Source organism: Ochlerotatus camptorhynchus, unplaced genomic scaffold (genome assembly GCF_037179485.1).
Source record: "Ochlerotatus camptorhynchus isolate MF236.1 unplaced genomic scaffold, CSIRO-AGI_Acam_v1.1 ptg000432l, whole genome shotgun sequence".
In the NCBI taxonomy this organism is placed as follows: Eukaryota; Metazoa; Arthropoda; class Insecta; order Diptera; family Culicidae; genus Ochlerotatus; species Ochlerotatus camptorhynchus.
Window position 1 is genome coordinate 8,641,673 of NW_027040918.1, and position 25,607 is coordinate 8,667,279.

Consider the following 25,607-nt stretch of genomic DNA (forward strand, 5'->3'; position numbering starts at 1 on the left):
TCCGCAACACCTTCCGTTCGAAAACACCAAAGGTGCGTTACTCCTCCACGAGCATAGTTCAGGCCGTAGATGACTACAGACCTTATCAGCGTCTTGTAGATAATCAACTTCGTGGTGCAACGAATGTTCCGGAGTCCAAAGTAGGCACGATTCCCTGCGTCTTTGAATTTTTCTGCTGGTATCGTTTTTGGCGGTCATCAGTGAGCACGAACTCGTCGACCACCGTCCCCGTCAGTCTGAACTCGGGATGGGAGGCTAACATTTTCTTCCCTAATAGAACCTCTTCCTGTTATGCAGCAGGGTTCAATCCCAAACGAGGTCGGCGGGATTTTTCTAAGGCATAAAAATCTCTGGTCACGTCTTCCTTCGGAAGGGAAGTAAAGCCGTTTGACCGTCCCATGTGTGTTTGAATAGGTGTGATATCCTAGGCAGGCGTGGAACCTGCCTTCCTGTACATTCGATTGCCGTCAATCGATGTCCGTCAGTGATTGGCACCAGATTGCGGAACAGAGACCGACGTTAAATAAATGAAAGAAGAAGAAGAAGACGGCAAGTCCAATCCGTCTGGCGTTCAGCCTTCAGTCTGATGTACGTTTCCGCCATCGTTCCATGCCATGATGTCGATGTCATCGGCGAAGCCAAGAAGCTGGACGAATTTTCGTGACGAAAATCGTGTCACTCGTGACTATCCCAACTCTTCTTATCACACATTCCAATGCGTTCTTAAATAGCAGCCTCGAAAGGACACACCTTGCCGTAACCCCCTTCGAGATTCGAACTCGATACTCGAACAACTCACATCAGTCGATCCATCGTCGCCTTGACAAATCGGGTCAGTTTATCCGGAAATCCGTGCTTTCAACAAAATTCTCACTTTCAGACAAATCCTTGAGGATCGGTCTCCTTTTTGGAAGGAATTATTTCGACGCCTCCCCATTTAACATGTGAAAAATTTGTTTTTATGGCCATCACTAAACAATACCGATTCAGGGAAAATAACACCTGCGGATTTATCTTCTCTCTGTCACTCCATATGCTTATGCAAAATTTCATTTAATTGCAGCGAGGAAGCCCAGGAGTACATCAACATCGGTGCTATCAACTCACTGTTCGTGTTGGGTCGCAGCATCGGTTTCATCGGTCACTACATGGATCAAAAGCGCCTGAAGCAGGGTCTGTACCGTCACCCGTGGGATGACATCTCCTACGTGCTACCAGAGCAGTACAACTAAATTTAGAACATGACGACTGACGGCACTTGGAGTGTGTATAACCAACCAACTATCGTGAAAAGAGAACAGGGCTTCAAGTCTGATGGCCTGATATAGCACAACGGAGAGATGTCTGTATTTCTATTTTGTTTTACTCGTTCACACGTTGATGTGAACAGCTACAGCTTAATTGACAAAGGTACGGGAAACCACCTTCAGCATGCGAGATCCACCCAAGGGATCCCCACAAAACAGAATCTCGTTCAAGCGGTAGATTAAGAGAAACGATGGAATTTCCCGATTACACATCCAACTCATTCCATTTGTTAGTTTCAGTTTCCAATTTCCCTACTTTTCCCCCAGAGTTGCTTCCATACACCTTCCCTCTTTCCAACTGTTAGATCAAACGCTCAGCCTGATGATGCATTTACCACTTTTTGTGAAACAAATCAAACACTATCCCGTTAAAGACATCCATCACAAGTTTTACCTTTAAATAATCATGGCGATGGCAATTTCGAATCGCCATATAAAATAAAAAAAAGAAGCAGCAACCTTAAAAAAAGATGACATTACTATTTGAAATGCAAAAAAAAAACGAGAATGCATATTAAAATCGATAACTGCAGCAAATCTATTTAAATCCAAATCAAATTTAAGTTATTTCCCTATCTGTAAGATGATAATTAAGTGTAAAAATTCAGTTCTATTACTATCACTGACGAAAAAAAAAAAAATTGTGACTAAAAGATTGCTTTCAATTTTAATCGGCAAAACCTATACTTTTAAGCTTATATTTTCATTGAGTGGGATTCTTGCATGAAAGCGATATACATTCTTTAGTGATTTAACGACGAGGATTAAGATAAGATGTAATTTTTGTTCGCAATGGTCTATGATAATGTATCTTTTGTTGATTCCATTTCATTTTCCTCACTTCTCCTTCATTTAATTTTGTTTTCTGATTTCTCTACAATTCAGTTCGCCCTAGTTCATTTCAACTTCATAGGAGAATCAAATTCTTTTTTTTTTGTCTGTATTTGCGTTGTAAAAGAATCATTAATTTTTACAGTTTTATTGTAATAAACTGATGAACTATTCTCTTTGCTCTTTCGTTTGTTCCTTGTATTCGAAATATTCCCTTTTTATTTTCCCACCCCCTAATGATGTTGGCAAAAATTGCAATTGATGTCACTGTTAAAGAAGTTCTATTATATTTGCACTATTGTACGGCGGCATTACGCTAGCAGCAAAGCCGTCTTTGCACTGCGCACTTGTTTGGAAAACAAGAGTTTAGAAATGCTATAACCTGTTGAACTGCACGAAACAAAAACTAACTAAACAATCGCACAACAATCACTGAACGATCATCGTACACGCAGCAGGGAAACCGTCAGTGAAGTCGAATGAAGAAAACAAAAGACTAAAAATCGGGGCGCGTGATAGAAAGAAATCGAAAAATGATCGCTAGAATATTTGCACCAAGGTTCCGTGTGTGTTTGTGTAGTAAGTATGCCTTCAAGAGAAGATATTCAGGAGGTTTCCTGTGACTCACGTGATTCGACGCAAACTCCAGTGCGCGATAATGTGAAGTCACGTGAATCCAGTAACCACCATTATTCATAATGCGGCCAAAATGGCTTTGAATAAATGCTGTACTAGAAAGAAAAATCGAGAATTTCCACTGCTTTGCCGTATGTGATATGTCACCTCAAGCTTACCTTACTTACCAATCAGGCTAAGGCCTTGTTGTCCTCTGCTGTCCGAAGAAGTCGTCTCCACTCTACTCGATCCATGGCCACACTTCGCCAGCCTCGTAGTCTGCGAAGGGTCCGCAGGTCGCCTTCTACTTGGTCGATCCACTTTGCCCGCTGGGCGCCTCTTCTTCTTGTTCCTGTTGGGTCGCTTTCTAGAACCATTTTCACTGGGTCGTCGTGCGGCATTCTTACGACGTGCCCAGCCCACCGTAGTCGCCCAATTGTTGCAATGTGGACGATGGATGGTTCTCCCAGCAGCTGGTGCAATTCGTGGTTCATTTGCCTCCTCCACGTTCCGTCATCCATCTGCACTCCACCGTTGATGGTACGCAACACTTTCCGTTCGAAAACACCAAGGGCGCGTTGGTCCTCCATGAGCATAGCCCAGGTCTCGTGGCCGTAGAGGACCACCGGTCTAATCAGCGTCTTGTAGACAGTCAACTTCGTGCGGCGGCGAATTTTATTCGACCGGAGCGTCCTCCGGAGTCCAAGTAGGCACGATTCCCTGCCATAATGCGTCTTTGAATTTCTCTGCTGGTGTCATTTTCGGCGGTCACCAGTGAGCCCAAATACACGAACTCATCGACTACCTCGATTTCGTCACCGTCAATCTGAACTCGGGGTGGGAGGCTAACATTGTCTTTCCTAGAACCTCTTCATTTCATGTATTTTGTCTTTGATGCGTTGATGGTAAGTCCAATCCGTCTAGCTTCAGCCTTTAGTCTGATGTACGTTTCCGCCATCGTCTCAAAGTTCCGTGCCATGATGTCGATGTCATCGGCGAAGCCAAGAAACTGGATGGACTTCCTGAAGATCGTGCCACTCGTGTCTATCCCAGCTCTTCTAATTACACCTTCTAACGCGATGTTCAATATCAGACACGAAAGTCCATCACCTTGCCGTAACCCCCTTCGAGATTCAAAGGGACTTGTGAGTGTCCCCGATACTCGAACAACGCACATCACTCGATTCATCGTCGCCTTGACCAATCGCGTCAGTTTATCCGGAAATCCGTACTCGTGCATAATCTGCCATAGCTAATCTCGATCGATTGTGTCGTATGCGGATTTGAAATCGATGAACAAATGATGTTGTATTCGCGGCATTTCTGCATAACCTGCCGAATGGCAATTACCCAGTGCAGCGCTCTAGCCAGTGCTTCACCACCGTATTTTAATAGCTCACTTGGTAGTTGATCTACACCAGTTGCTTTGTTGTTCTTCAGCCGACCGATCTCCTCCTCAACTTCTTGAAGATCAGGGGCCGGTAGCCTGTCGTCTTCTGCGTGTGCTCCAAGGTCCAAGTCCTTGCACATATCGGCTTGCGGCACGTAGCCTTTGCGCGAACTATTTAGCTTCTTGTAGAACTTCCGTGTGTCGTTTACGCGGTACAGATTTTCCATCGTCTCGCGATTTCGGTCTTCCTGCTGACGCTTCTTCCTTCGGAAAACCGAGTTTTGTCTGTTCCGTGCTTGTCTGTATCGCTCCACATTCAATCTCGTGCGGTGTTGCAGCATTCTCGCCCGTGCTGCATTCTTCTCCTCTACTAACAGTTTGCATTCGCCGTCAAACCCGAGGGGGACGACTCTATCTACGATGCAAAAAAGATTGTGTTTTGCTGTGGCTAGTTGCGCGCACGCTGAGTAGATAGAAAGAAGATTGATGACGTTTCTGAAGATTTCCTGCAAAAAATTGATGAGCGATGCAAGTAGATGCGACAAATGAAAGAAGATTGTTCGAAGATTGATTCGCTAGTGTGAGATTTGTTGAGCATCTAAACTTGAGATTTAGATGTGTCGCCCCCCTCGGTCAAACCAGTCATTTCTTCGGTCCGGGATTGCAGTACCTAGTGCCGCTGCAGCAGTAGTACCTATGGCGGCACGGATGTCCCTCCAGCCATCTTCAAGAGAAGCTGCGCCAAGCTGCTCTTCCATGGGTAGTGCAACTTCCAGCTGCTGCGCGTACACAGAAACAAAATCCATTGGCAAAAATACTATATTGATGGTTTAAATTAAATACTCCCACCAATAGATTTGTGCAGAAACGAAATTCATTTAATTTGACTAATTTTTCTATCGAAACTACTATAACGTTTGAGTCAGCATAGTAGTTTTGACAGAATGGTTGTAAATTTGATTATATTTATAGTCAACTATACTGAAATCATGGTAGATTTAACGGTATTAAGCGTAGTTATACCATAGAGGTAACTCTAAGACTAGTAGGTCCCGAAATAACGTGCTCAACTTTTTGGCTCAGCTCTGGTACTCTCTTCGGTCCCAAGCTAATCGATTCACCCCTCGAAACATAGGAAAATCCAATAACCCCTCATTTTATCTGTCAAACTTTCATAGCGAATCAAAACAAACATTGTGTAGTAGTAGAATTTCGACTAGAATGGGATATGTTAATCGTTTGCTTGGGACCAATAGGCTAGTCAAGTAGTGAGCCAATTTAAAATCGTTAGTTTCGTATTGATTGTTGGTTATACTGAAAATAAGTGTTTTCTGTAAAATAGTATTCCTAACTATTATTTATTATTTATTTAGCTTTATTTAGGAGGCTTTCAGCCTTAGGCTGGTTCGCCTCCAAAAAATTCCTAACTATTATCTTTGCTTCAGTGTAGTCCTGGGCAACTCCGGCGTCCCGTAGTTGCTCAATGTTGGGTTGCGGCGTTCGACTTCGACGGGTGTTATGCACCGTCGAGAGTTTTGAGCGCATGCATACTGCAACTAGGTACGTGCGGACGTTGATAATGTCGGAGAAGAATTTCCCGTCGATTAGAACGTGATCGATTTGGTTTTCTGTGTGTTGGCAGGTGATCTCCAGGTGGCTTTGCGGGGGAAAAAGGTACTTCGAACTACCATACCCCGAGGCTGCATAGTTTACGCATCGTTGGCCGTTGGCGTTCGATACGGCATGCAGGTTGTTTGGCCCTATTGCTGGTCTATACATTGCCTCCCGTTCACGTCACTGATGACGATTTTGACGTCCCGTTGCGAACAGTCGTCGTACATCTGCTCCAGCTGCGCATAGAACGCCTCTTTCTCGTCGTCGGGTCTCCCTTCGTGTGGGCAGTGCACGTTGATGATGCTGTAGTTGAAGAAACGGCCCTTAATCCTCAACTTGCACATCCTCGCAAACGCTCGGCTGCCTACCAATCACGCGTTGACGCATCTTACCGAGCACTACAAAGCCGGTTCCCAGCTCGTTGGTGGTGCCACAGCTTTGGTAGAAAGTAGCCGCTCGATGCCCGCTTTTCCATACCTTTTGTCCCGTCCAGCAAAGTTCCTGCAGTGCTACCATAGAGGTAACTCTAAGACTAGTAGGTCCCGAAGAAACGAGCTCTACTTTTTGGCTCAGCTCTGGTACTATCTTCGGTCCCAAGCTAATCGATTTTCCCCTCGAAACATAGGAAATTCCACTAACCCCTCATTTTATCTGTCAAACTTTCATAGCGAATCAAAACAAACATTGTGCAGTACTAGAATTTTGACTAGAATGGGGTACGTTAATCAATTTGCTTGGGACAAATAGGCTAGTCAAGTAGTGAGCCAATTTCAAATCGATAGTTTCGTATTGATTGTTGGTGCTACGATTTCGAAGTTGCGTGGTTGAAGTTCGTCATAGATTAACCTATCGCAGCCCGGGAAGCCGACCGATTTGCAGTTCCATGCTCCGAGTTTCCAATCGTAGTCCTTATTTCGTCGCGTATTTGTTTCTTCAGTATTTGCAACTTTATGTTTTTCCAGGGCGGCTTGTTGGGCCTGCCACAACCCTTTGCCTCGCCGGGGGACCATCGTGCCGCTCCTAACATGGAGAATAGACGCCGTTTTGAGCCGCACCTCCATGGTGAACAGACGGTCGGGTTTGGTGAAGCATTTCCTCTATCACCGTACTTTGGTTACCGCGCCAGTGTTCGCGTTGCACCCCATCACTTTGCTATTGTCGGACTGGCAACATTGCCCAGGCTACGCCACCCAGCTGTGTCCATGTTTCAGCTGGTAGTCTTTTGTTATCATATGACTCGGGGAGGCGTGAAGTAGGAACTTGTGAGGACCAGAGCTAGGTATTCCGCTCCTTCCAGGTTGTCAACTCACCATTTTGTAGCCCAAAGCTCAGGCTACCTTAACTGAAAAATAAGTAATACTGCCGTTATAGGCATAACTGTCCCATGTTATTTGTAAATCTATTTACAAATGAGCAACTCTCCCCCAAAAGAGCAAACGACTCAGTTCGACTCTCTCAGATTTGAAAACTTTTCGCATGTCTTCGGTATGGGGGATCAGGTTTTTTATGCAAAATATCCAATAATGCTTGCTTGTTTTATTGTTGTTTTACATCAACCGGCTGGAAGCGCATCACGGGAGAGATGAAAGTCGAAAACAGATGCATCTCTGTTGAATGTTTCTGCAGTCCACAAATCGCACCGTATGCTCCATAATTTGTGCGACGTAGAGGCAGTCTTAGCAAATGGTTATTACGAAGCGGTCGGGGTTGAACATTCAGGTCAATTTGCCTCAGGATAGCCTCGCAATCTGTCTTTCCTTGCAGAATATCGGCCACAGTTAGGGCTCTGCTTGTGTCTCTTCTAGTCCGGAGAAGTTCTAGGTCGATAAGTTGACAACGGCTTGGGTAATCGAAACGGATCATTCCAAGGCAATCTACGCAACGCAAAACGAAGAAAGCGATGTTGACCAGATTCAATTCTCTCGGCACCGTTGTTGTAGTTTGGGTTCCAAACCGCTGAACAATACTCAAGCGTCGATCAAACAAGCGAACAATAGAGAGATTTTAGACAGTAGATATCGGTGAAGTTTTTAGTTATCCTAAAAATGAACCCTAAAGCTCTTGACGCCTTATCGACAACATATGCAATGTGTTGCTTGAATAATAGCTGCGAATCCAAGATCACACCCAAGTCTTTCACCTGATTCACGCGTTCGATTGTCGAGCCAAGCAGGTCATAGCTAAATATTATCGGTTGTTGTTTTCGTGAGAACGTAATAGCGGAGCGGATTTGTTGCGGATTTGAACTTTCAGTCGCGAAAATCGCGGAAACATTAAATGATGTCGCAAAAATCGTGAAGGGACTGATGTGCTGTCACAAAAATTGTGGAATTCATTGTAACCTATCCGTCCCGGATTATTTTGTTGTTCATTTGGCTCTCAATTTTTTATCGGTTCAAACCAAACACCTTAAAAATAATTGAGAAATGATCTCAATTCCATAATTCACACCGGATATACACGGAAATTCCCTGAGGTCTGTCCAATGTGAGACATTTTCATTTTTCTTCGAATGATTTCGTTGTCAAATCATAGACGAATCGTATATATGCGAGTAATTGCCATGTATACCGGATATTCTAGGTTCTCCAAATCGTCTTGGAGTTCAGTTGATTTGTTCTACTATGTCAAGAATCCTAAAAAAAATCTACGTAGTTAATGAACAGCCCCTAATGGGACCTGATCGGTTGTAGCAACGGTCTATCAACGACCGGCAATTGTTGGAAGTTCTGTAGTTTGTTTTGTGTGAGTTGCAGTATTATTTGAATTAAGAGTACTAATGGGGTCTGATTAACTGCCTCTTCCTGTCGAGCCCACGCTAGAACCTACATTTCGGATTTAAATCTATAAGTAAACCGATAAGTGAACTACTGGTCTGAGCTGCTCTGGTATATTCAATTAGAGGATGTTCCTGAATATACAGTCAAACAGCATGTAATGCTGTGAACAACTTCAATGACAGTTGTCCAGCGGTGCTCCCATTTTATTTACAACAATCCAATGCGTACGAGATTGTGCCGAAGATGTGCCGAATCTAATGTCGGCACAATGTGCTGAGAGACTTATCCCATCCCATACAGAAATTTCGAAGGAAACCAATTTTTATCCAATTTTTCACTAGCAACCAAAAGTATCCATTTGTATCTAAACCAGCGAATCCAAACACATAAAGCAACCAACAATACAGACAAATCCCTTGCTACGGCTACCACGACAAACTCTCACTGCAACACAGCTCGATCGGAGTGGTAGAAGGATAATGATATATTGCTTGCCTGCTTTGTTGCAATATACACGGATGAGAACATAGCATGATCTGAATCGAAAAAAGATATAACAAAAAAAAATCCCATTAACACACGTGTATCATCTTAGGCTTTGCTTCGTGAAGCAGCTTGCCCACAATTTGCTCGTTTCCTTCTACCACCCTGAGTGAGCTGTGTCGCACGGGTTGCTTGTCATGAAAAAGAATGAAGAAGATTGTATCATTATTGCTTTCCACTTCTGACATAGCGATATCATTCGGTTTGCTTATCATTTTGTCATTTGGAGATATATTTGATTCCTTGATCTAAACCTAAACTAATCATTTTTCAGGAAGCTTTCTCCTACTGGCTGCGTTTGTATTAGATTAGATTAGATTAGAACCGAGAAGTGAATTGCTGGTCTGAGTTCCACTAGTATATTCAATTAAAATATTTTTATGAAATACACAGTCAAACAGCACGTAATGTTGTGAACAACTTCAATCATAGCTGTCCAGCAGTGCTCCCATTTTATTTAATGAACAATCCAATGCCTACGAGATTGTGCAGAAAGTGTGTCGATGAATGTGCCCAAGCTGTGCCGCATCTACTTTCGGCACACTGTGCTGAATGATTTACCTCTTGAACAGCGGACATTATGCCATGGATTTGGTTCAGATTTCCTACAGAAAGCAATTAGAAACAGCCCCAAACCATAACATTTCCTACGCCGTACTTCATGGTTGGTTAGTAATGTCTGTTCTGTAGCGCCTCGGCACTTTTCGGTCATACTCTAAGACGTCGTTTCTCGTTGAACAGGTCGAACTTTGATTCATCCGATCGGACTACACGTTTCCAGATCTCCAGCGCTTATTAATGTGATTCCTTGTGAATGGTAGCTTCCGAGCAAAATGGTCATTCAAACCATGTTCAGCACTGCGTCGTCGAATGATTCGATCAGAAATCGACAGATTCATCCTTTCTTTCACTGCGCAGATTGTGAAGCGTGGATCTTTTGACGTAGGACTACGTCTTTGTTTTCTATATGGGGGTACACTTAGCGAGTACGAAAAATGAACATGTAACGAAAAGAGGTCAGGTTTTGAACGCATATTTCTCCAAAGCATTAAAGTAAAATATGTCATGCAACATGTTATTCGACGGGGGCTTCATTCAGCAATTTTGTGGCATATAGTACAAAGAATAAAAATAGTTAAACAGCTGAGAAATTTAACTAAAATTGGTAGCATTAAAATTTCCCATACATGTGCTTAGACCACAAGGTTTCTTTCCTAACACAGTCATTACATAGTTGGTCCCAAACGAAACAAGCCCAAGCCGCATTTCCTTTGGAGCTTCGGACGTGTTCATATCGATCGACCAACACACGATATGCAGACCGGTGGATAGGCTCCCCGCAAGCAGCTGGCTACCAAGGCTGCCTGCAAGAGCGCTCTAGCCAGAGAAGTAGTGAAGAAGCCACACCGCCATTGTTCGGGTACAGTTGCTTATCATGAGAAACACCACTGTAGCGTCATGCCGAAGAACATCAAACTAGCTCACTGTATCCGTGGAGGAAGTGCTTACAGATATCAGAATTCCCCAACCACGACAAAGATTGAACAACCCGGTACCGTGCATCAAACCCGCCGCTGTCAGAAGAATACTAACCTGTGATAAGTGGCGTCACGATATAGTACGTGTTGTTCATCGTAAAGTGGAGATCCGTCTAATATCAAGGCTACACTTTTGCCTAGGGCCAACAGCCCCTATTTCCCCTTAAAGAGTTAATTTTCATAATTTTGCTAGAAGCAAAACCCGCGTGAGTAAAATTGACGCACCAGAACGTGCCTAAAGATGACTGGCGCATGCGATTAACGAATCACGTGGCTGCAGTCCACCAGATATTGATATTGTTCCCTGTATTTCAAAAAGATACGCCTATTTGGAACATCAATCTTCATGTAGGCAACAAAAATCCGATGAGTAAATAAATAAAATCTAACCCAGCTTCTATGAAGTTCCCTGAACTTCTTCATGAATCCTTGCTCTTCAAAGAAGTTTTGCGAAGTTTCTAGATTCACTCAACTTGTGCTAAGATCGCTGAACTATTATAAATTCGCTGCCTTTCTTTGATGCTTTCCGAGCTTTTAAGAATTTCGTTTATATATAAACATGTTTTTTAAGAAGTGCTAAAGACAAAAGAAGGTCCCGAAATTTTAAGAGTTTCATGCAATAAAAAAAAGTTTAATTTGCCAAACTTATAGATGTTCCCCACTTTTACGAAATTTAAAAAAAATCGAAGCTGTCCGAATGTATATTAGATTCCAAGCATTTCTACGATTTCACTCGAACATCTCCAAAGACCTAAACTCGATGAAGATAAAGAAAAATGCCAAAACTTTAACGAGCTTCGCGAAATTTCTTCAAAGTTTGATGAAGTGCTACTAAATAATATGCATTTCTACGAAGTTCACGGAGCTTTTGCAATAATAGCTGAGGTCATATCAAATTTGTTGCGCTTCTAGAAAATCTCCAGAACTTCTTCGCAGTTTCTGAAGTTCTAAAATGTTTTCTATGGTGCCATGACATGTACGACAGATTTTTGTGGTTTCTTAAAGTTGTAACATTCTATAAACGTTTAAAAACTTTCCCCACAATTTACGAAGTGTGTGTTTTTGTGTGTATTCCCTCTAACCCCAGGCAGTGTTAAATATTATGGAAGAACACTCTCTACAATGTCGCATTTATGGTCATTGTAGACAGCTTTAGTCCGGGAGTTAGAATGTGATAGCTCTATTGCAGACCCAGCAACCCATTTCAGAATGTCTGTCACTCACAATAAGCCCCGCATGTATGTATCACCGTTATCAAATGGATATTCGTTATATATACACACTTCCAGGTTCGAAAATATTTTTTTTTCTGCCTGGCATGTATTTTAATTTTGATATTTAATTATTTTTTAAATAATTGGAAAGCTCTCACCATATTCTGCTCTTCCGCCGTCGTTAATTGCTTCTTTTATAATCCCTTGGACTTTTTCTCTAACGCTTCGTATTTCATTCCGTGCTTCACCGGCAATTTCCTTCCGTGGATCGTCCTTGGTTGGTTCTAATAGGATTCCGCCTTTTTTAGTTGGTTTCATGTCCACCATATGTCATTGAATTGCCATGGTGATCTGGGACGAGGCTCACGTCCTAAGTCGCTGGTCCACCGAGCGCCCCGTGTGTGAAAAGATAATGAAAGAAATACGAAAGGGATCAGTTTCAAGAAGTGACAGTTTCATCAGATTCCCCAACTAACCATACTCAAGCAAAGTAAGAATATACAAGCTATATTGCGACTATATGGTTACTTGGGTACTCATATGGCCGTCAGAATGGTTCATCGGTTGCGAAGTGAAGTATTTCTGATAGTGATGCGTTATATTTCTCAATGTTTTGATTTTATCCTAATGTTACCTCAATGTTATATCACAGACAAGCAGACACGACACATTGAACATTTACCATTGTAAACCCTACCGCCATCTGTCGTATATACTTTGATGTATAAACACACAATACACTCAACAGATGGTTGTAGCACAAACGAAGTGACAGACGGAGTGGCTCGAAATTTCTTTTCCAACAATTTACTAAGTTCCCTGAAATCAATCTCTTAAATCATAGCTTCTATGAATTTTCATTGATTTCTAAGAAGGTCCTTGAATTTCTGTAAAAATTCAGTTGGTTAGTGTCGCCTTGGCAGGGTGTTTTTGTTTTGTTTTTCGGGAATGTTTTAGGTAAAATTAATAGCACATGTCGTCAATAACAATAAGTTATATTTGTTATTTCTGGTTATCGCTAGTTTTGACTTTTTTTTTTATAAAACGATAACAAATTGTTAATTAATATTAACACTCGAGTAATCAATTATTTTATATCCAATAAATTAAATCAATCATTTTTTCTATTATATTTGCCCACACACACTACCTGTCCAGTTCAAACTAGTGACTTAACATCCACGTCCAATTTTTTGCCTTTTTTAATCTCATGACAGCGCAATTCAACCTGTAAAATGTCCGTTTTAATAGCTTAGTCCATTCCATATGTTCACTCGCTTTGTTTTTTTTTCCCGTCTCTGTAAGTGCCTGCTGCAGTGTATTGCTAGATTGTAAATGCTTGTCTTAGTTATGTAGTTATACAACGTTACTAGGATCTGTTTCGGGTTTCAATTAGTGAAATCTCTTGCAAAAAAATAACAAAAAATAGAATGAAGTGTACTTAACAAGTCAGTCTACTGTCTAATCCTATGAAAATGAATGCCTAACAATATGCATCGGAAGTATACAGCTATGCCCGGTTTTGAGAAAACACGTCTTAGGAAGCTAAAAAGATAGTATTCGGCGCCTGTTAAAAAAAATTCTAACTAAAATTTTACACAAAGACAATCCGCATCTTTCCTCTAGCACTGGTGTACTGCGTTGGATCAAGAAGTGGCACCCGCGCTGGTAGAAGATCGATTGCTCTGGCTGCTGATTCGTTTCGAGGACTCCGTTGGCTATGGCTTTGCTGGTTATGCACTTTTCGACTGAAGCTTGACAAGCGCGAAACAAAGTCATGCAAGGAGATAGAAAGCCATCCGGGTGTCCGAGATGACTTTGTGCTATGCACTCTATTCACAAACGATGGGCAATTTCTCCCGCGTTGCTGGGTTTAGTCTGCTTTTATGCCAGCTTTAGATTGTTCCGTGTGTTCTTCAGTAGAGGTGATTTGTTGATCTCCATCTTCAACTGCTTCTTCCGGAAATGTGCTAGCCATATCGGCTTCTGGCATGACGTCTTCTTGGAGATCGCCTTGATCGGGTGCAATCGTAAGCTCTTGGTCGAGTACTGAAAGATGGAATTAGGTGATTGAGGATTCCTATAAAGGCCAATAGGCACTGAATAGACACCTACCTTCAGTGTCTGCTTCTGCACTGGCAGTTTCTTCCGAAGAGGATGGTTCGGATTCTGCCAGAGATGAAGATGAACCGTGTTGCTCCTTGAGTTTATCTAGTTGTGCTTGCTCGAACGGTAGCTTCGGTGCCAGTGGTCGTTGTTTCTTTGATGGATTGTACACACCACAAAAGGCACATCGAAAAGCTGCATACTCGTATTCTTCCTGCAGAGCCATACCTAAAACAAGACTTAAGCCCTTGAAGAAAATAGGTCCGCATTCAAGAATAACTGCTTACCATTATGCATGAGACACTGACTGCAAATCATGGCGAAACGACTGTTTGGCCCATCGCCCACAAGATAGTCAACCATCTTCTCGATTACTCCCTTTTGGTTGTGATTGATGATCGGATAGGGTGTGCGGCGGTAAGGCATGGTTTGCATTGACCCCGGTACCATTCCCATGGGCCGTTGAATGATGCCAGCGGAATGGGGTTGATAGAAAGATCCCTGCATGCCTGCATTGGGCTGTCTTGTGCCGACGTTGAACCCAATCGGGGTGTTGGGCAACTGCTGTCGAACTGGTGTCATTTGTGGCCCTGGGGCTGATTGAGCTGGTCTCATCTGGGTTGGTCCTTTTGGAGTCATCTGCATCGGTTGGGGTCCTTTCGTTGGTGATAAACCTAGGATTGGTGTGCATAATACAGATATATTATCAATTCAGAAGGCAGACAGCCAGCAAAGTAAAAAGGACGATTTTCTACGCACCACTCAATCCCTGATTCTGCATTTTAAAAGACTTTTCGCCGAATTTGTTTAAAATATCCACCGCCACTTTGTACGTTTCCTTATCCATAACTTTCTCCAGGATTTTCTTCTTCTCTGCTCGGAGCTCTTTCAGCTCGTTCGTGTTGATAATCACCTTACGCTCGAAGTACCATGCTAGTCCTTTCTTGATCAAAGTGATACTGAAAATGTGTTGAGCAATTTTTTAAAATACTTAAAAAGGATTTGCGGGAAACTCACATCATCGGACATATCAGCAGTGGTAGGGAGTGGATGATCCGTTCGTTCCATGTTGGCGGGAAGAACACAAAGTAGAATACGGCGAACGATATCACGTACAGACCGATCGAGATGACCAGAAAATTGGCGACGAAGCGCTTCTGTCGCTCCTGGGTACTTATTGTGTACGCTTCGAGATCGCTTATCTTCTCCTCCAGATTCTCCAGTATCTGGTAGGTGGTTTTCTCTTTCTGTGTAAAGGAAGGTGCAATTAAATTGGACGAAAAAAAAAATCAGTTCATTTAAAGACTACATTCACGAAAGAGGGAAATTGCTAGCAAAAAGTGAATGTGTTCATATCATACATACGTCAAGGCAAGACTTTCGGTTTAATGAAATTAATACACGAAACGGCGTCATCGATGCGGTTCAATGAATTATTCATCAATGCATGAGTTGGATTTTTAAAGTGCTTCCTCGAAATCTGCACGAGAGAACTTTCCCACCCATTCCGTCGCGCAATATTACATGATCTATCCCACCCCAGATTCCCCCGACAAGTGCATGATAATAATATAACAATAAACGACGTGTACTCACCCGAAATCGTGAAATTATAGCCCCCATGGTACCAGGTTTCTCTGGGCTGCTTTTGACCGTCAATCAAACCTTTGTTTCACGTCAAATCAAATCTAAGATATTCATTCGCAAATACCAGCGAAAATGATAGGCGTACGTGTCCCAATATTCAGCAAATCGGCCAAAATTTCCTGCTCAAAAAGTCAATCTAATAATAACCACTTGAATCCATGAACGAACTTCGAGGGTATCCAAAAATAGAGCGCCGCTTGTTGCCTCAAAAAAGTTCGATGTTTTGCTTCGTCTCTCGGCAGGTTATCTACGCACGCAGGCCACTCACATTTGCACTATGATTCCGGTCACAAAAGAAAACGTCATCAAAATGCAAGTCCTTTTCACCGTTGCTCCTTGCCAATGTTTGCTTCCTTTGCTCTGCACTGTATGCCACAAGTCGACTCACCGAAAATTTAATTTCTTTTACTCGATTTTGAATTCGCAGAACGGCTCACTCGCGAATCATACTTCTTATCGCAAGAAATTAATGAACACGATAAAAGATTTAATAAATAAAAACGACACTCACCGTCACCTCAAATTTTGTGTGTTTTTGGTGACTTTATGAGACCGTTTCCATTCGCTTTTTGCCAACTACAACAGTCGACCTCCGTTCAATGATGATACGCGAATGCTAAGGATTTCGTATTTTTTTAATACTTTTTTGTTTTGCATTTTGTGGATGTGGTTGTGTGTCAAGCTGTCAAAGAGGAAAACAAGAGCTACTGTCAAAATTTGAACCGGTTTATCACTTTATCAGGGCTGTACAAGATTTGAAAAACTGTTAAGCATTTAAATCTGCTCGAATTGATGGTACGCAATGCTGAGTTTCAAAATTCAAAATAGAGTTGGAATTAGGGCGTAGCAGCTTTTGTAAACAATGACTTCTCTCGATGGTTTCTAAAAATTCAAGCCTCGCCCACGCAAGCCAACATCAACATAGGATAGGGGAAGACTTCTCCTACCCGATGGTCATGTTGGTTTGCGTGAGCATGCCTTCAATTCTTAGAAATCATTGCTGAAAGCTGTTACGCCCGAGGTTACACCCACATTCCAGCTCTATTTAGAATTATTTCAATCTACTAATCTACTCTACGCACTTAGATTTTTTTACAGTACACTGTAATTTTTTACCAAATATAGAACAGCTGAACATTCGGTAATCTATTCGGTAATTTTTTTATTTACAATACGTTCAGTAAATTTTCTTCGTTTGTGAGCTGTCAAAATTTGCTGACCTGAACTGTAAATTTTGCTGAATGATCAGTAAAGTTTGCAATAGCGTTCAGTATAATATTTACCGAAATGACTGTACTTTATTTTCCTGAATGAATGATAAAAATGATTTTAACTAACCACTTCATTCGAGCAGTTAAAATGACATTTACTACCACTCGAACTTTGAAATAAAACATTATTATGAGATTTTTTCTTCTAGAACTTCGAGAAAAGTAGTCAACATTTCTGCGTTTCATAAAAAAAATAAAAATTAGTTGCTCCAGTTTTGTGAAATCGCTGGTAGAAAGTCAAGCCAAAACTGCTTGACAAAGTGGTCAATTGATTAATTATTCATTATTTCTTTCTCTAAATAAACGAAAAGATTAATTTGGCGCATAAACATTTATTTTTGCATTCAAAGTGTTTTTATGTTACTTCATACGCGAAGTTAACGATTTTCAGAGTTGGTTGGAAATGCTAACATGAAGCTTTAGTGTGATGATTTATTAGCTAGAGAATGATCTTTAGAAGAGGGTAGGTGGATAGTTCCGTTAGAGTACGGCAGTATGAAATTTGAATAGAAGTTGAAAATGAGCGAAGGGCCATTAATGCGACAGTTTTTCAAGATAGACGCACATTTTTGCCTAAACTAAAAATGTGCGTCTATCTTGAAAAACTGTCGCATTAATGGCCCTCCGCTCATTTTCAACTTCTATTCAATTTTCATACTGCCGTAATCTAACGGAACTATCCACCTACCCTCTTCTAAAGATCATTCTCTAGCTTATAAATCATCACACTAAAACGCTGTCCAGACTGGAGAGTTATAACATGTTATAACGGTTGTCAAATAATTGCAACACAGAAACCACCATCAAGATAGCGCTATAACATGTTATAGCTCTGTAGTCTGAACGTACTATAAAGCTTCATGTTAGCATTTCCAACCAACTCTGATTTATTTTTGTTTTTGTATTTTCATCGTGCGTCCGTTCCAAAATACACCGCACACAAACTCGTTTTTTCCTGTTGATGAGGACATTAGGTCGCTTAATGTCGAGCTTAAGACTTTTTTGAGTTTGGAAACTTTATTTTAAACTGCTCGAATAATAAGATCCATTTTTGCACTATTTTGAGGTCACCCCTGCGGAACCGGCTGAGTTCGTTGGGATATTTCGATAACTCGCAACACTGTTGCCGCTTGACACTCCTTTTTGTGTGCTATTTTTATTGTTGACAGTCTGCTCGAGTGTGTCCATTTTTTTTGTCTACGGTGCACCCTCACTTTCGAATAGAATCATTTTTTCACCGTAGAACTGATAAGAAAATCCCTCTACACTCGTTTTATCGAGCATCGAAATGACTGCGGATCTGGATCAGTGGATAGACATTACCAAACATTGTAAATACTTGCCCGAAAATGACCTGAAAAAGCTGTGTGATATAGTTTGTGACTTGCTGATCGAGGAATCCAATATTCAACCAGTGAGCAGTCCTGTGACAGTCTGTGGCGACATTCACGGTCAGTTTTACGACTTGGAAGAACTGTTCCGCACGGGAGGACATGTGCCAGACACCAATTACATCTTCATGGGTGATTTCGTGGACCGTGGTTACTACAGTTTGGAGACGTTCACCCGTTTGCTAACGCTGAAAGCGCGATATCCGGACAAAATAACTCTGCTAAGAGGTAATCACGAATCCCGACAGATAACCAAAGTGTACGGGTTTTATGACGAATGTTATACCAAATATGGCAATGTGAACCCTTGGAAGTACTGCTGTCGGGTTTTCGATTTGCTGACCATTGCTGCCTTGATCGACGAAGAGGTTCTCTGTGTTCATGGTGGACTAAGTCCGGAGATTAAGACATTGGATCAAATCCGGTCCATCAATCGTGATCAGGAGATTCCTCATAAGGGTGCTTTTTGTGATTTGGTTTGGTCGGACCCGGAGGACATTGAGACATGGGCGGAAAGCCCGAGAGGAGCCGGCTGGCTGTTTGGCGCCGCGGTGACACGGGATTTCATACATATCAACAAGTTGGAGTTAATCTGCCGCGCCCATCAGTTGGTGCACGAAGGGATAAACTATCTGTTTGATCAAAAGCTGGTTACCGTTTGGTCCGCTCCAAACTATTGCTATCGGTGCGGTAACGTTGCAGCGATACTCAAGTTTAATACGTCAAAAGACTCCTTGGTGGAAATCTTCAAGGCCGTTCCGGACAACGAAAGAGTCATGCCAAGTCAGCGTATTACTCCGTATTTCTTGTAAAAATTGAATCGTGTCTTAGCGTCTAACTATATTGAAAAGCTTGTGTAACCCTAAAGTGAATAAAATTACGCTTTGTGATTACCTACTGTCGTTCTACCGTTTATGATGTTCACATTTCGCCCTGTTATTGGTTATTGTAAGTTTCAGCAACAAGTTGCATCAACTCCAAACAAATTTGAAAACATAATTAAAATTATTGTTCAGTAAGTAGGGTAGGTGTACCAGTACCAGGCTATCCGTTCCTAATATGGTGTGTTCCAATTATGCCCCATGGAATGCCCATAGGTCATAATTGGAACAGCATAATAGAAACGTATAGCCATAACTGGTACACCTACCCTTAATCGCATAACAGTCCCGTATGGGTAGGAAATCAAGCACTGCCTTTTGTCGCATAACAGTCCCATGGCCTGTGGATTTCCGATGTAGAGTATGGTATAATTAAATAGCATGATTTATGTTGTACAAAACAGTAAATTTCATGGTAAATGGAAAAGTATTTTAACAATGAAATTTTCGTGATTTCCCCATATAATTTTTTTTCAATAACATTATATATCAGGCATAACATTTGAAAACGGCACAAAAGCATTGGTAAACAAACTTTCTAAGTGAATTCTGATGAATGTGGGCGTCTTAGTGGAATACCTGTATAATGAGAGAGAGAAGGATTAGTATTTTCCATTTAATTCCACTACTTTATTTGCTTATCCTTGACAGATACGCGTATTTCGTCTACAATGTGCAGACTTCTTCAGTGTCTTGTACTAATACTCGACTAAGTCGAGTATTAGTACAAGACACTGAAGAAGTCTGCACATTGTAGACGAAATACGCGTATCTGTCAAGGATAAGCAAATAAAGTAGTGGAATTAAATGGAAAATACTAATCCTTCTCTCTCTCATTAAACTTTCTAAGGCCCTTTACACACGAACCAAAGTACGCCCACGCAAACCAATACCACTTTCGGAAAGGTGATAGTTGCCCCTATCCGATGATGTTGTTGGTTTGCCTGGGAGTACTTGGGTTCGCGTGTAAAGGGCCTTAGAAAGTTTGTTTACAAATGCTTTTGTGCCGTTATCAAATGTTATGCCAGATATTATTGTTATTTTACTGTTGGTTGGCGAATTTATTGATTAAAAAAAAATAACAGTGTACTTTAGAGTGTATGTGTTGGCTTGACAGATCTACTGTATCGACTTTAAAAATAAATCGAAAAAATAAAACATCGCTCCGGGAAGGGAAGGGGGTGGTATTGTCTGTTACGGGGGAGTCATTTTTTTTACTGGTTGTGGATTGAGATTCGATCCGGAACTTGTGAGAAATGGAGGCCAACTCCCCTGCACTCGATCTCTCTAGGTCACGCCTCCTTGGTGGTTGACCGTCGTTGATAACTTAATGCATTCTACTGGAGAGAATCGCCCTTGAAATATGCTTCCACCTGAGAGTTCCTTCCTGACATCTTCAAATGGTGGAATTTTTATTATTATATTGTATGATTATTGACTGCACGAAAAAGGTCTGCATTAAGCGAGGGGGCGACACATCTAAATCTCAATTCTAGATGCTCAACAATTCTCACACTAGCGAATCAATCTTCGAAAAATCTTCTTTCATTTCTCCCATCTACTTACATCGCGCATCATCTTTTTGCAAGAAATCTTCAGAATCGTCATCAATCTTCTTTCTATCTACTCAGCGTGCGCGCAGCTAACCACAGCAAAACACATTTTTTCCTGTATCGTAGATAGAGTCGTCCCCCTCGGCATTAAGATGGATTCAGATGAGGCAGGCGAGTTGGATTCAACTCAAACCGATCTGGTCGTAGGCGTTCAATTGACTTGGCAACGAATAGAGCAAGTCCAATATCGGTCAGATTTCTGGACGTTCATTTCGCAGTTCAAGTGAGTTGAACGCTGAATTGAACCATCTTAACGCAGTTTTAGAGAGAGTCTAGGATAAGAGATGAGCGGACGCGGACTGGCTGGTACTGGCACTGTATTGAAGCGAACCCTCACCTGGGTTGCAACCTAAGTGCTGTCAAACTGATAGTTTGAACGCCAGTAACGAACCTAAGTTCACCACCAAGCAACCTGAAAAACGACTAGGTTCGAACCCGAATTTTGTTCGAGGTTCATCAGTTTTACGCATACATTCAAAACTTAAAGTATGGGTGAAATGTCAAAAAGGTAGACCACAAAGTCAGTCAGAAAATATTGAATTGTTATGAAGTTCTATATCAATTTTTACTTTGCGATGGTATTCGGGTATTTTTCGGTCCAAACGCGCTATTCAAATGACTGTATCTCTGAAGCCAAAAGCTCGATGATCTTGAAATGTTGTGACTTTTCCTAACTTCTGTTAAATTTCAAGAGTTTTGGAGCACGTACAGTGTCTCAGAATAAAAAAGTCACACGCCCGGCTTCTGGGTCGGTAGATGGAAACGAAACATTTTCCTGCCGTCAAATTTTTGGATTTTGCGTTGTTCCGGGTTTTGTTTTTAACAGTAGAGTGATATTGGTGACGAACGGATACTTGAATTTCCTGAATCAAGTTCCACAGTGAGCGGATTGTGTCGACATTCCGTGCAAGCTCTACCACAAACCGGATTACCCCGTGAAGCGAACCGTCTACAATTGCGACTTCCCCTCTAACACATCAGGCTAGCTTGTTGGGTTCACTTGGACAGATTTGGTGAGTTCGTTGCATTTTGTCCTTTATAATATTTTCATACTTAATTTCCGAGTACTAGTACTAGTACTAGTACTAGTGATACTACAAATGCTACAAACATTTCCAACTCATTAAATACGCGTCAATCAAGAATTATAGCTTGATTGAGAGTTCCAGTACATTATTAATGATTCCCACATTGAAATGTATTGGAGCGGGGCTTATCGTATACGGAAATATCTTTGGAATGCTTGCGTTCTTGAAATGGGCTGTTGCCTTCTAACTCCCGGATTTAAGCCTCTTGCAATTATTTATATAAAAGATGGTTGCCGGAGGATTCTATCCATAATGTCACTGCCAGTCAGTGGAAGTTAGATTGTTAATACACACACACACACACGCCCGGTTTCTGGGACCTGCATTTGGCCAACTGGATCGGAAAAAATCCGTGACTCCTGAGCATCGATTCATGTTGGCATGGCTGGTTCTCGGCAATGCGTCCATCAAATTTTAAAATTGAACCCTATTTTGAAAGGACAAAGGCTTTTCAGCGAAACAACTAGAGAATCGATTGGACTTGCTGTTGGCCAGCCGGACCGAGAAAACTAGTGAGAGGATTATGGTCTGAAGATTCCCGAAAAACCCATGTACGGTCAATTCTTGAAACACAGCCTATCCCAACAAACAATTGACTATTGAAGAAACGACTTCTTGACGATTTTATTCAACTTCATGCTTAATAATACTTGTACTATTTTTAATAATAACTTCTGTGCAGGCTTTGTTCACACAAATCTGGAGAATTTATTCAACCACAACATCGAAATATTTGGTGTTGAATAAGGTATGTCGAGAAGCTTTTATACGACTTACAAAAGTTGTAACAGAGGCTTACTCGATCAAATTTTTGATTATTCAGCGTTTATTAGACATCATTACCATAGAGGTAACTCTAAGACCACTGGGTCCCGAAGAAAATCATTATTATTTTTGGCTCACTCAGTACCAGAACAACGGTCCCAAGCAGTCCCAAGCTATTTCACTCACCCCTGCATGTTCTGCATGAATCCACACACCCCTGATGTTATCTGTCAAACTTTCATAGCGAATCAAAACAAACATAGTGTAGTAATAGAATTTCAACTAGAATAGGGTACGTTAATCGTTTGCTTGGGACCAATAGGCTACTAAAGTGGTGAGCCAATTTAAAATCGTTAGTTTCGTATTGATTGTTGTCATTACTTCCTTAAACACCGATGGTATAAAGGTGTATATAGACGCTTGATTCTCATGTGAAATAATGTTTAATTAGACACTATTATACATTTATTAAACGATTATTCAACTACGGGATAATTAATCCGAAAATAAGAACGCGGCAGAGCAGGGTTTTGTTTCTCTCTCGTTAGTGATTGTTGTGTGTCATTTACTTCTGTCGAAGCACGCACACAACCTAGAAAATTTATTACATTCACACATGTCCGTTGGATGGGATTCGAACCATGACCTTTCGATCACCAGCCGCTTGCCTTGCCATCTGAGCTATCCTAGAATACATCAAAAGGGCAGCTAAATAAGTATTAAAGGTTTAAATTTGAAAACCTATCCGAACTCCCAGTCGTAACTCTAGCTAATTGTGAGAATGATGAATTCATTCATAGTTGTTTAACATGAGACCAACGTTACCTCTCCATCTCTCTAATTTCGATGGAAAGGATGCTATTCTTTTCAATACATCTATGAATTGGTTGTCGTAAGTGATACGATCTATGATTACGATTTAAATTAATTAGGCGTAGAAAATAAATAAAAAAAAGGGTTGAGGTTGGGATTGAACTCGCGACCTTCAACTTGGAAAGCGGAAACGGTAACCACTATGCTACCAATTTCGTTTTGTTGTTAGCCTGAAGCAGTGTTGTGGAATAATGAATGAATACGCCGTTTGTAAAGCATTTACAAAGCATGAAATTATAACATGGACGCATAGTGGTATAAGAGCTATTTTGCTGACTGTATTCACCTTTATACAGCAATATTGTAAAGCAATGCAATGGAATCTAATAATGGAGCTAAAAAACAGTCATAAGACGTCTAATAAAGCATTTTATTAAATCAATTGAAAACAGTCGAATTAAAGCGACAATGTATGCGCAAATTACACTTATTCAGTTTGTTATTAGATCAAACCTCTGGTTCTGAATCAGAAAGACAGTCAACGTCTATAAAGCTTTTAATAAGTAAATTAATCATATCAGAGCAAACGGCGGAATAAAGGCGCATCTATCGATCTCAATAAGCTTTTTTCAGCACATAATTCAACATTCTTTTTTATTCAGCATTGTACACTGTTATACAGCATTTATTCAATGTGTATGCTTATTTGTGACTTTGAATTGTTTGTTGGTAGAGATAAGAGATTTTTTGTAATTTGCATAGAATATTGAGCTTAAATGAAATATGCAATCCTCATACCGATTATCTGGAAACACCGGGAAAACGGTCAATTACTGGAAGTCGTCCTAGAAATACACGTTTTTTTTTTCTAAATTGCATAGAATCTTGAGCATAGCTATAACATGCAATCCTCAGACCGATCCTGTTACTGAGTTGCCAGAAAATGGTTCTATGAATATCCCGAATCACCGCAAGTATTGCCAATTTTGAAATATGCAATTTCAATAGTGATCCTGCTACTTACTGTCCATATTCCTCAAGCATATGTTATCATCCTGTTTGATTATGTATCTTTCATGGTCATAAGACTGATGCAAAATTTGACTTTTTCGCTCCACAGTGCTCCAATGGTTTCAAATTGGGTCCTGATTAGACTCTCAAAGTTACAACTCATTTGGTTAGAAACAGACTTCGCACAAGCCATTTGAAGTTTGCATGTAAATTACTATGGGAATTTTAACTTTTTGTTCATTGCCTTCTAGTCTTTTTCCATAGCAAGCTGCGAAACAGTTCGATAGCCATTCTTATAGAAAATTTTCTCAGCTACAACTTTGCTGAAGATCGTTTCTATGTAAAACGAGACAGGAAAAAGTTATTAATTATTTAAGAGATTGGTAAACTTATGACATGATCAAGCAGCTGCTCTGTAGGCAACACTGTATTTTGCAGTGTGACATAGTAGCCATGATTTTTGTGTCCTATTTAACGCCCCAGAAACACCAATGTTGCCTGCTGAGCAGTTGATTGAGCATGATCATAAGACATCAGCGCATTGAACCATTGATAACTTTCGATCCTTGCATTGAATCAAAAAGTGATCTTTAGCAAAGTTGTAGCTGGGAAAACTTCCTACAAGAACAGTTGAAAGCTTTTGAAGCAGACCGATATGGTGAATTATTAGATAGACATGAACAAAAATCGTGGTTTACCATAGTAATTCCCATACAAACTTCAAATGGTTTGTGCGATCTCAGTTTCTCACCAAATGGGTTCAAATTTTGAGAGGTTAGTCAGGATCTGATTTGAAATCGTTTAAGTATTGTGGAGCGAAAATTTCAAATTTTGCATCACTCTAATAGTCATATATTAGCTCGTACTTGATGGTATCCATTTGCGTGCATTCAAATAAATTTTGGAAAATAAAAATGGCAGCGGACTCAATCAGCAGCGAACAAAGGAATGTCCAAAAACTGCTTTTGAGTAATCCCTTGGCAGCTAGCTGTCATTGCCTTTTTGACTTTTCTATTTCAAGTCACACATACACATGTACACAACATTTCAGTTCACCCAGTTCATCGCGAGTGTGATATTTTGAAAATACTAACCCAGTTTAGAACCTGGTTCATCAAACTAAAACGGCATCAGAACATCCCGGCGGCGTCGACTGGGACTGAACCCAGGCCTGCTGGGGTGAGAGGTA

General features: G+C 41.1%; 3 protein-coding genes across 5 annotated transcripts in view; 2 read left to right on the forward strand and 1 right to left on the reverse strand.

Moving 5' to 3' along the window:
• Nucleotides 1-2,318, forward strand: part of ATPCL (ATP-citrate synthase) — an 81,995-nt gene extending 79,677 nt beyond the window's left edge. For all 3 annotated transcript variants that reach the window (XM_065234205.1, XM_065234207.1, XM_065234206.1), the window contains one exon: nucleotides 1,064-2,318. In XM_065234205.1, the coding sequence (XP_065090277.1) occupies nucleotides 1,064-1,232 (169 nt within the window). In that variant the 3' untranslated portion in view covers nucleotides 1,233-2,318. The remainder of the gene's footprint in view (nucleotides 1-1,063) is intronic.
• A 10,490-nt stretch (nucleotides 2,319-12,808) lies between these two features.
• On the reverse strand, nucleotides 12,809-16,140 carry Lnpk (zinc-ribbon metal-binding protein lunapark). The gene is made up of 6 exons (XM_065234131.1): nucleotides 15,535-16,140; nucleotides 14,956-15,185; nucleotides 14,698-14,897; nucleotides 14,226-14,612; nucleotides 13,948-14,166; nucleotides 12,809-13,881 (listed from the first exon to the last, which is right to left on the reverse strand). Exons 1-6 carry the CDS (start codon nucleotides 15,559-15,561, stop codon nucleotides 13,706-13,708), a joined length of 1,239 nt encoding a protein of 412 aa, XP_065090203.1. The 5' UTR covers nucleotides 15,562-16,140; the 3' UTR covers nucleotides 12,809-13,705.
• Nucleotides 16,141-18,007: 1,867 nt separating this feature from the next.
• PpV (Protein phosphatase V) lies at nucleotides 18,008-19,137 on the forward strand. The gene has a single exon (XM_065234132.1). It carries the CDS (start codon nucleotides 18,145-18,147, stop codon nucleotides 19,057-19,059), a length of 915 nt encoding a protein of 304 aa, XP_065090204.1. The 5' UTR covers nucleotides 18,008-18,144; the 3' UTR covers nucleotides 19,060-19,137.
• Nucleotides 19,138-25,607: the final 6,470 nt, after the last annotated feature.